The sequence below is a fragment of the Vombatus ursinus genome, unplaced genomic scaffold (assembly GCF_900497805.2).
Source record: "Vombatus ursinus unplaced genomic scaffold, bare-nosed wombat genome assembly UNPS02014839.1, whole genome shotgun sequence".
Classification (NCBI taxonomy): domain Eukaryota; kingdom Metazoa; phylum Chordata; class Mammalia; order Diprotodontia; family Vombatidae; genus Vombatus; species Vombatus ursinus.
Window position 1 is genome coordinate 5,178,781 of NW_020954617.1, and position 11,246 is coordinate 5,190,026.

The 11,246-nt window shown below is 41.7% G+C and overlaps 1 protein-coding gene across 2 annotated transcripts in view; it reads right to left on the bottom strand.

Annotated features, from left to right (window-relative positions):
• Positions 1-2,606: 2,606 nt before the first annotated feature.
• The window catches only part of RBM28 (RNA binding motif protein 28), a 38,684-nt gene continuing 30,044 nt past the window's right edge, over positions 2,607-11,246 (bottom strand). Inside the window, exons 14-19 of one of the 2 annotated variants that reach the window (XM_027840197.1) lie at positions 10,659-10,817; positions 8,422-8,571; positions 8,101-8,175; positions 6,865-7,115; positions 5,375-5,474; positions 2,607-4,779 (exon numbers count right to left, since the gene is read on the bottom strand). In XM_027840197.1, the coding sequence (XP_027695998.1) occupies positions 4,645-4,779; positions 5,375-5,474; positions 6,865-7,115; positions 8,101-8,175; positions 8,422-8,571; positions 10,659-10,817 (870 nt within the window). In that variant the 3' untranslated portion in view covers positions 2,607-4,644. Of the gene's footprint in view, positions 4,780-5,374; positions 5,475-6,864; positions 7,119-8,100; positions 8,176-8,421; positions 8,572-10,658; positions 10,818-11,246 lie in introns of both variants that reach the window. The other variant, XM_027840196.1, reaches the window with a different exon arrangement.

An 11,246-nucleotide genomic window follows, 5' to 3' on the forward strand; every position in this document is an offset into this window, starting at 1 on the left:
AAAATACATTTAAATGGGGGAAACACATGTAAAGAATTACATGCATACAAGATACATACAGAGTAGAAGAAAGGAGGCCAGCTCAGAAGAGGGGCATTAGCAGATGGGGGTGAGGGATGGGGAAGGGCCTCTGGAAAGATGCCAGGAGGCACAGATGAGAATGGAGACAGCAAAAAGGCCTAGGGTGGTCTTGCGGGAGGAACTGCAAGAAAGTCAGTGCTTCTGGATCACGGTCTATGGACAGGCCTAAAGTTTAAAGAAGGCTGGACAAACAGAAAGGGTTATGAAGGTTAGGAAGTCACAGATAGGCAGGTTATGAAGTCCATGGGAAAGGCAACAGTGAGGGACCGACAGTCAAAACAGAGGTAGCAAAGCCCTGTCCTTTGGGAATAGGAAGGAGATGAAATTACCAAGAGAAACTGCCAATGCCTGGTCAGTGTCAGGAGTTTGCCGATTGTCTTATTGGAATTTTTTTTTTTTTTAGCCACCATCAATAGTCAGCCAGTCCTTTAAGATTGAGAGTTAAAAGGGACCTTAAGATGATCTGGTGGTCCAACCCTCTCATTTGACAGATGAAGAAACCAAGGCCCAAAAAGGTAGTGACTTGCCCAAGGTCACCCAGGTGGTAAGTGGCAGAGCCAGGATTCAAATTCAGGACCTCTAACTAAAGATTCAGCATGCTTTGTAGCATATAAACACTTCATTTTCAAAAGCTAGCTCTTGTCTCACTTTGGTTTTTAATTCACCTCTGAAGTGAAGCAGGCTTGCTCTCCTCCCCAGGGGCCCTGCTGGAGAGAGTGCTGTGAGTGCTCCCCAGCTTTACACCCTGCTGGGCCTAATCACTATTGCTCCTGCAGTAACAGTAGGGGTGTTTGTTGGGGTTTTTAAATTATTATTATTTTCTGATTGAAAAGCAAGTCTCCATAACTCCCCAACAGCAAGAATGACATTGTAAAACTGTTCTGGGCTCCTGCCTCTATTTGAGGTTCAGTGTGGCGTGGAAAGTTTTCCACACCCTGGAACGGGAGTTGTAAGATTTCTTTTCCACAGTGGCATCAGAAAGAAAAAAAATCTCATTAAAAGGATGTTAAAAGGATTTTTTTAATTAAGAGGAGCATGCTGGTGATGTGGTGTCAGCTTGAGGACACAGAAGCAGCAAAAAAGAGAAAAGGAGATTTCAGTGCTGAGTTTTAATCACTGAGTTTCTTGCATCTAAGACTTCTAATGCCAGTGGACTCCATCACCCAGTCCTGCACACAGGGGCAACAAGCCTTTCTGGTAGCAAAAGGGCATTTTAGCAACCTCTCTAGCTCCAAAAGCCATCAGACTGGGCTAAGCAATACCCATGGGGACCACTGATACATCCAAATAACAGCAGTTATAAAGGTAAAAATGGAGACAAAATGGTTACAGTAAAAGAGGAAAAAAGAATCCTAGGACCATTGATCCAGAGATAGAAGAGGCTTGGAGGAGGAATTTATAACCAGAGGGTGCGTATCTGTGTGATTTCATACACACTGTCTCAAAGTAGCATACGCCATGTCCTTCACTATGAACCAATCCCTGGATAAAATGGGAGACTGCGAAGGCAAATTATTTTCATTCACTGTCGGGAGAATGTCTGCTAAGAGATACACAGACCAGCCATGGAGAAACTCAAGAAGTGAAACACTGTGAACCCACAAGCTGGTTGAAGACGACCCTGACAATCCAGACATGATCCCTTACTATAAAGAAAATTACATCCTGTGAGTTGTGTGGACCCTCCTAGGCATCCAAGCTGAAATAATGGCCAATAAGTTGTGAGTAGATTTGAAACACTCCAACTTTTCTATATTTCCAGGGTTGCCGTTGAGATTTGGTCCCTGGCCTCTCTTACCCAGAGTTCTTCTCCATGTTGCCAAGGTCATTTTAACATTCTCACTGGCTTCTGACACCACACTGCTAGGTCTGAAATAGTTCTGAAAGCAAGGTGCATAACACTGGATTGGCCTCTCCAAAGTCTCTTTTCTCGAACACTGTGGGTCTCTGTTACCCACTGCCTTCTCCTTACCCCCAGAAATAGAGAAAAGTTGCCTCAGCTAAAGGTGACTTAAGGGTCATTCTGAAAAGTTACACTGAAATAATGAAAAACACTGAAATATGTTATGGAGGGACCCAAAGGAAGTTCCTCAAAAACAGATACAACCTTTTAGGATTACATATTCTCACATATAGAATGTTGAGGGAGTGGGGCTGGGGAAATGCTCAAAAACGGGAAACAGGAACTAAAAGGATCAAAGTCTCTTTCAGTCCTACAAACCTAAGAAATTCTGCTTTTCTCCTTAGAATGAACCTTTAAAAAATAGTAATAGCATTTACATAGCAATTAAAGATTTACAAAGCACCTTTCACGTATTATCTCACTTAATCCTCATAATAACCTCAGGAGGAAGCTGCTATTATCATCTCTATTTTGCAGAGGAAGGAAATGAAGCAGATGGGTTCAGTGACTTGCCCAAGGTCAGCTAGTGTCTAAGGCCAAGATTTCAGCTCGATGTTCCCAACTCTAATCTGGTGTTCTGTCTACTACCCCATCTAGCTGCCTGAGACAAAATAAAGACTTCTTCAGTAGATATATTTTATTAACATAATACAAAGGGTTGCCATAAAGTAATGCATAAAAGGACAAGCCAGTTTGTCCTCTAGGACATATTGCAGACTGATTGCTAGTTGGCTGCTCTTGCCTACCCTAAGGCCTCATTCCTCTTTCTTATTTCTCCATTTTTAGCCCACCCACAGAAAGCTCTGGCATGGAAACTTTTTCCCAGCTATTTGCTTTGACGTGGTTAAACACTGAGATAGAATAATTATAAATAGTTCAATTGTAATTGTATCATTTAACTTTTTTCACATGTCTACCATGTTAGCTTGAAAATAAAATTAGAGTTGTTCATTAGTTTGCCCAGGATTTGACACTGGGAGGGGAGGAGCTGAGCAGGAGTTCCACTGCTCCCACCCCAGTTAGATCTGGCCATTAGACAGGTCAATAAAACAAGCCCTGGGAGGTAGGCGTAGAAATACTGCTCCATCACAGAGAAGGAGAGTCATTCACTCATTCAATAAACACTTAACGGACTGCTGTGTGCAAAACACTATGCTGGGCACTGGCAAAGATACAAATTTTAATTATAGGAAACGTCTGAAATCAGCTGACTTCTTCAAGTCACTTAATTGTTGAGTCAAATAGAATCCTATGTAGACAAGAAATGCAGAAAGTTCAGGGTCAATGGAAACAAGCAATGCAGAAAGCTCTGTTTCCTCAGCAGAAAATTTTTTTTTTAAATAGACAATGTATTTATGCAAGTATATATTCATGTTACATAATCAAACTCCCTTCTTCACTCACTCAGGGTAAAGGTTGTCAACACTCATTTTCAGCACCTTTTAGAGCATAAACACAGCCATCTCCTACATTAAGGATAATCATATCCATCAAAGGTAACTATAAATTAAACTTCCCAAAAATGAACCCAACATTCCCACCGACATTATAAAATAAAAACATTATTAGCATGGAAAATATTCCCTGACAGATTGTGGTGAAAACTTGGAGCCTGTAGGAGGTTAAGATAGCGGCTAAGTCTGAAGTATCTGGGGTACCAGGAATGCTTCCAGGGTATTTTCCAATATTTGTAGCACTTTTTAAACTCATTATCACATTATCTCTTTCCCCTGCCCCAGACTATTAAGAATTTCTCCCATACTTCGAGACTCTGAAGACACAGTCCTCAAAACTTTGCTCCTTTCCTTCCCCCTTTGTGTGATTACTTACTATAATTTTAAGGGCCACATACATCTATGATTTGGGACAATCCATGGTGGCAAGTTGGTGCCTCATACGTCTCTCCCAAAAGATACTGAGAAGTTGTGGCATATGGTTTATAATCACATCTCAAAAAGGTGCATTTGGCCTCAGAGCAAACACTTAACACTTACTAGCTGTGTGACCCTGGGCAAGTCACTTAACACCAATTGCCTTAAAAAAAAAAAAAAAAAAAGGTGCATTTGAAGAGTGCCAGGAAAGGCAGCACTTCTCAATGGGTAGGATAAGCCTACTGGGCCACTGCGTTCACCTACAGATCATACTGAGGGCAATCCTAGGAGATCGGAGAGCACTGCTTTCCACTTTCAATCCCTTCTGCTCTTATCTGGCCAGCTCTACATATTCAGCATACAAAGGCTGTGCAATCAGACACAAGGATATCATGATGGTTCATGAATAGCATGATGATCTGTTATTTTAAAAACATCAAAAGTTTTCCCTTGAGACAGGATACTTATCAAAATACACATAGTAAAAGTTGTCATGAGAAGAAATTTTTTACAATTGTTTCCACTCAAGAAACAAGAATAAATATGGAACAATGAGATACAGCTCCACAGAACAATCTGGATATAAACACAAAATGATTATCACATCTTTCTGACATTTCTCTCTGTGGCTATCAGACCTCAGAGAGAGGTCCTGTTGTCCAGAGGTGTCCAGTTCAGGGCTAAGAAGGTGCCCCCCTTGGCAGTCCATCATCTGTTTCCTACAATGAAAAACACCAGACTACCAGACAGGACGTTCTGCAATGTAGCAAATGCAATTTGCTGCTACGGTTAAGTGTCAAACCATTTGCTCTTCTTTCCAAAAGGCGCTCCCTTTGTGGGTCCTAGTATTTTCTGCTTGTACTGTTCGACCAGCTGGTTGAATCGAATTTCTGACTTATTTCCCTTAGCCTTTTTCTTTGGCACCTACAGGAGAAAGGGAAGGAAGCAAAAAGGAACTGATGTGAATCTCACCTTTATTTAGCCATCCAAAGAATGCAGTGTTCACCAATAAGTTTTCCTAAGCTAAACTCCATTCAAGAATTTTCAGACAGGATACCTCAAAGAGAACCCTATCATCTCTCTACCACTGCTGAGAAAAAGAGGATTTTTGTGAGTGCCCCACACCTACAGGCAGCAAACCTAAACCTGAGGGACAAGGCAGATGTGTGTGTCTGGGACTTGGAGACACAGGTCAGACTGTTACTTCATCAGCTCAGCAATGTCAGGCCAGAGCCTGGCCATGATCTGAAGGAAAGACTCTTCCCAAGAATCTGTAGAGAGGGGAGGTTGTTAATGAGCTTGGCAGGAGCACAGTGACATTGGAACCAACACCAATCCTGGGCCCTCTTGCAGCTCTTCCTGCAACACCTTCCCCCAGCACCCCCAGAAAGGACCCTCCTTACTGGAAGGAGGACTCCGAAAAGATGGCTGCAGCCCGGCCCCGAAGTCCTGCTTTTCTCTAAGATAACAAGTGATAAGAATGTGCCCACAGGAGGCAGGGCCGTCACATTGTCCTCACCTGCAAAGACACGGAGTGCGGCATCTCCTGTTTCTGATGTCTCATCTGGACCTTTGGCTTTTTGGGTGGAGGAGGTTTAACCTTGCCTTTGTCCCGCATCCTGAAATCAGAGACTCAAGCATTCACTCTGGGTCACCTCTCAGGGGCCACAGGGGCCAGGAATCCAGCAACCAAAAAGACAGCCTCAGGGACAGCTAGGTGGCACAATGGATAGAGCACTGGCCCTGGAGCCAGGAGGACCTGAGTTCAAATCCGGCCTCAGACACATGGTACTCACTAGCTGTGTGACCCTGGGCAAGTCACTTAACCCCGACTGCCTCACAAAAAAAAAAAAAAAAAAAAGACAGCCTCTCTCTTACAGCATGGCCAGCTAAACAATGTACTATTACAAGCACTCTCTAGGCTCATAGTAGGCAGACCTAACTTCTATTTATTTATTTATTTATTTATTTTGTGAGGCAATCAGGGTTAAGTGACTTGCCCAGGGTCACACAGCTAGTGTCAAATGTCTGAGGCCTTGATTTGAACTCAGGTCCTCCTGACTCCAGGGCTGGTAGAACTAATTTTTAAAATGACATTACAGTAGGGCATTGTGATTCCCAATCTTTGTATCCTTGTTCAACAAACTAACCCAAATGGCTTCACATTTCAGCCAAATTTCAGAAACTTCATTTCTTAGTTCATATGTGTTCATTCATTCAACAAATACTTACTGAGCACCTATTGTACATGGATAAGACACAGCACTGCGTGGTATCCATGGTATCATGTACTACAGAAAACATCCTTAAAATTATCTTCAAATGTCCTTCACTAACCGAAGAGAAAACCCAATTAGACAAATCTCAGCAAATACTAAGGCCCCATTTAGAAAGTAAGATGTTTGTCAATAATGTTCTATGGGGCTTCTCTACACTGTCATGAACCAGACAGGAAATATATGAAGCCCTGCCCTCAAAGGATCCCCAAATCAAAGGTCACACGCCTACATGCACTTCCTCCTAACAAAGTCTAACAATGGCATGTATACTACTGCAAAGATGGGTTCTTTGAGTAGTCTCTCCAAATGAGATGTAGTTGTTCAGTTGTTTTTCGGTAACGTCCAACTCTTTGTGACCCCATTTGGGGTTTTCTTGGCAGAGATCCTGGAGTAGTTTACCATTTCCTTCTCCAGCTCATTTTACAGATGAAGAAACTGAAGCCAACAGAGTTAAGTGACTTGCCCGGGGTGACATAGCTAGTAAGTGTTTGGGGCCAGATTTGAACTCATGAAAATGTCTTCCTAACTCCAGATCCAGCACTCTATTCACCGCTCCACCTAGCTGCATCCCAAACAAGCTAACACATCACTGAATGTCCCAGTCATCTGTCCACAAAGAGGACAACAGCTAACTCCTGACTTTGGAGTAAACCTCTGTAAAACCAGGCCTGGCTTAGAAGCATCCTTCTCCCCTCCCACCCACCCACTGCTGCCCTAAGCTTCCTCCCACCTGATTTTTGGGCCTCGATGTGAGGGGAGCATCAAGACTTTTCTCCGCTTCTTCCCATCTGGCAGTTCCACATGCTCCACTTCTGCCTTGGTCTGGAATCCTGCCCATGAACCTGGAGTCCCCTTTGGTTTCAGAAGAAGCTTGCTTGGGCCCTGTGTATGACTCTGAGCAGCCTTACGCTTCTGGAACTTCCCAGGCTCTTGCTGCTGGGCTTTTGAGGGTCCATCAGCTACAGACTTCGATTTCATTTTCTGCTGCATAAACCAAGAGTTCACAGTGAGTTCCCCACCTGGTTTCTCTACGAAACTTGGCTCAGCAGAGCCAGTATTCTCAGCAGAATATAGGTTTTATGTGAAGTGGGCAGAAGCAGAAGAAAGAAAAAACAATATACTTTGGTTTCCCCAAACCTATGGAGATTAAGAAGAAAACAATAATGGGTATTTGACATGTACCATAGTTGTCACAAAGAGTCAGAAGAGAGGATATTCAGTCTCTCCACCTCTAATAAAGATAAAGAAGAAAGAAAATACCCAGGATCTAAAACCAAGAAACTTTAGAACTGCTTCCAAAGCAGTAACACAATAATATTTTTAGACAATAATCGCACATTTACTTTTTATAGGACATCAAAATAGTCCTAGAACAACACTTAAATTTACACTCCTGGGTTTTCCATTCCAGGCCTACTGTCCTATTTAGATTTCACATGTAAATGATCTGTACCCCAAAAGTATGCTGAATAGGCAAGTTAATATGATAAAAAATAGCCATAAATGTGAAAGCTAAAATAAGAACAATAATGTCCATGTGTATAAATATGCATACATACATCTACATTTTAGAAATATATGATAAAACTACATTGCACAGTAAACCGAAAGGCAGTGAAAATCCAGAGAATAGAGAGATAACATTTAATATAAAATTCTTAATCTTAGCTTTGGCATCTATCTTGACCAAAAGTTTAACCAGTAATAATATTAATCTTGAGTTTCTCCTCTCCTGTCCCCTGCCCTCCTTCTAGTACGGTATACCTAGCAAGAGGTAAAAGTAAAATGATCAAGGGATTAAAGAGCATGAGGAAAAAGGGTCTGAAAATTCTATAAATTCATAGTCTTCAAATAATTAAGAGTTAAGAATATGAAAAGCTCTGAAGTAACAGAGACCTGAGCTCTAGGACTTGGCAAAACAAACAACACAGGGCACTTTAAATAGCTACAAAAACAAGGTCTATACCAGGTTTCGCTGGGCCCTCAATTCCTTCATCTTTAGTTTCCTTCGATCTTCCAAAGAGAACTCTACTATTGGTCTCTGTATAAGAGAAAGAGAGAAAAGCTTTCATCAAATGTCTTAACTTGTGGGTACAGTGGGTCATATCATGCAGTACAAGCCAGGCTCTGCTGTTTACTTCCTTCACACAGTGGTAAGCTTTCTACAAGCAACTTGTTGATTTCATGTCCTTAACTATTCCCATCCCTGTATTCTAATACAAGGGGAAAATGGACACCAAGAGACCCAGCCTGGGCAATGCACGTCTCTCCACAGGATGCCTCTCACCTTCTGAGGGCCAAAGATCTCGGGGTTGTTGTTGATATGACGAAGGGCTGCCAGTGCGTGCTCATGCTCTTCAAACTCCACAAAAGCGTAACCCAAGGACTGACCCTTCACATTCCCATGTGCACCTTTAAGGTCACGCATCACTCGACACTGAGGGTAATCAAGGGAAAGAACAACGGTGATTTGACAGAGAGAAAGACATCTTCCCTGTCCTCAAACAGGTTTTTGACACGGATGGCTATTACAATACTAAGTTCTCTGGCAACTTAAAACAGGAAAACAATCCTCATCTGGGTCGACATCAACCTAACACAGCACTTGGCTGGGTACACACAGAATGAGTTAAACAAATATAGTTCCCTTACCTCTAGGAAGGCATATCCTATAAATATACATCAATATGAAAATCAAATTTATATACAAAAGGAAAGGTAAGATAATTAAGTACAAAAACAAATAAGCTGTCAATAGCTAACTGGCTCAGTGGACAGAACACTGGACCTAGATTCAGGAAGACTTGAGTTCAAATCTAGCCTCAGATACTCACTAGCTGTGTGACCCTGGGCAAGTCACTTAACCTCTGTTTGCCTTAACCCACTGGAGAAGGAAATGGCAAACCACTCCAGTATCTTTGCCAAGAAAACCCCATGGACAGTATTGGCTGTCATGGTCCACAAGGTCATGAAGAGTCAGACATGACTTAACAACAATTCAATAGTATGTCATCATTTATTTCACTAGAGCTTTATCTTGGCTCACAGGTGAACTTGGTTTTTCAAATACTACATTAAGAGAGTACAAATTCTCTCGGTTCTCTTAGGTAGGAAAGCGTTCAACAAGAACAGAGCTGATAACACCAAAGGTAGCCAGCTCATCACCATGCTGATGAAAGGATGATTAATTTTTCTGGCCAGAGCCAATTCTTAAATATCATCTATTAAATTAAAAGAGTGATAGCAATCTGCATTAGAAGAAAGAGCATCTACACTGATGAAATTACAGATTGCTGAAATATTAAAGTGCATATAAGCTTGGTCAACTCCAGTATTTATGTGTTTGAAGGTGGAGAAAGCTACAGGATTTGTATTATGTCCACATCTCTCTTTCCCTTAAAGACCTTTCTGAAGAAGGGAAGGAGTGTTGTCCACTGGATTTGAACAGGAAGGGCATTCCAGGTATAGGAAGAACATGAAGAGCATAAATACAGAAAAATGGAGAGAAGACTCAATATGGCAAAGAGTTCAGTTTGTTTTTTTTCCTCTTCAAAATTTCTTAAGTTATTCTTAGTTTTTTGGATAACAGTATGCAAATAATACTAAGGAATAGCCAAATAATGGCAAGGACTAAGACCTCAGGACACTAATATGCTGAATTCAGTATGCAACTATTTGCTGAGGACCTATGTGCCTAACATCGTGCAAAGCTCTGTTGCAGGCTTGAAGTCCAAGGTATGGTCACTGACTTCAAGGATCTTACAATCTTGATGAAGAGGCAAGATTTACAAAAAACAATTAAATAACAGTATAAACAATAATATGCCAATAGGAAAGAGTACTGAATTTGGAGTCCCAATACTGGCTTTCACAATATTAATTTGTGGCTAGGGACCAGTCAGGTAAATTTTCAGTGGTTCCAGCAAATTCTCTAAGATTCTAAGCTACAAAGGGGTTGCCGATCTGGATCTGTGGAGGTAGTTTCCACACAAGAAGAAATTCCCTGCAACTAGTGAAATTACAGGTAAAACCAAAAACCAAGTTGTTACAAGGAACAAATGAGATGTTTGTAAAGTGCTTTGTAAACCTGAAATCATTATATAAACATTCACTGTTATTATCTCAATACTACCCAATTAAAAATGCATTAATCATAACCACATGCTATCCTTTATATCTGGCAGACAGTCAGTAATATTAGTCGTTGAGAATAATGAAATAAATTTGTGGTGATGGATTTAGCTACCCCTTCCTAGCAAGCCTCTCTTGTGACCAACAGCACTCATTTACAAAACAATGGCTAGGGTTAGGAATGTAGTCTGAAACCAAAGAAAGAGGAAAGCTACTTCGCCAATGCTGGAACCGAACCCCAAACCCTGCTTTCATCATAGCACACGATGCTTAACCAATAGATGTTGGCACAGACCCCCCCCCCCCACACCTTTGAATGTGGACAAATGCCAAAGGGATACTTTAAAAGGAAAGGAAAAGAAGAAAAAAGGGAGAAAAGGAGTACCCTCTTACCTCCTTCAGGCGCACAGCCCTTCCACCTCCGGCTGCAGTCAGCACCAACTTCCTGAGCTGTTTGTCATCCACTGCCTTCGGAAGATTGTGGAGACACAGCCGAGTCTTGGAGACAAAGATGTTCTGATCCTTCAGCTTCTGATGTTTGAGAAGCTCAAACTGGAAGAACAATGAACAACAAGTTGGTACGGCTCAAGTCAACCTTAAGAAGAACAGACTGAGAATTTGACAAGAAAGAATATTAAGGATAATGAGGAGGATAGCTACTGACATTTAGTCATCACGTTGCACGGTGTTTTACATAATTTCATTTTATTCTCATGAGACACTTGTGAAGGAGGCAGCATAAGCATGTTACAGGTAAAGAGCAGAGAGGTGAGGCAAGGTGAGACAAGATGAGAAAAAGCCCAAAGTCACACTGCTAGTAAGTGACAGAGCCAGGACTCAAAACCAGGCTTTAAACCCTGGTTCCAAATACAGTTATTTTGTCCACTACACAGTAGCTGCCTTCTAAAAGCAAGGAATCCTGTCATCTAATGATTGTGTGTGTGTGTGTGTGTGTGTGTGTGTGTGTGTGTGTGTGTGTGT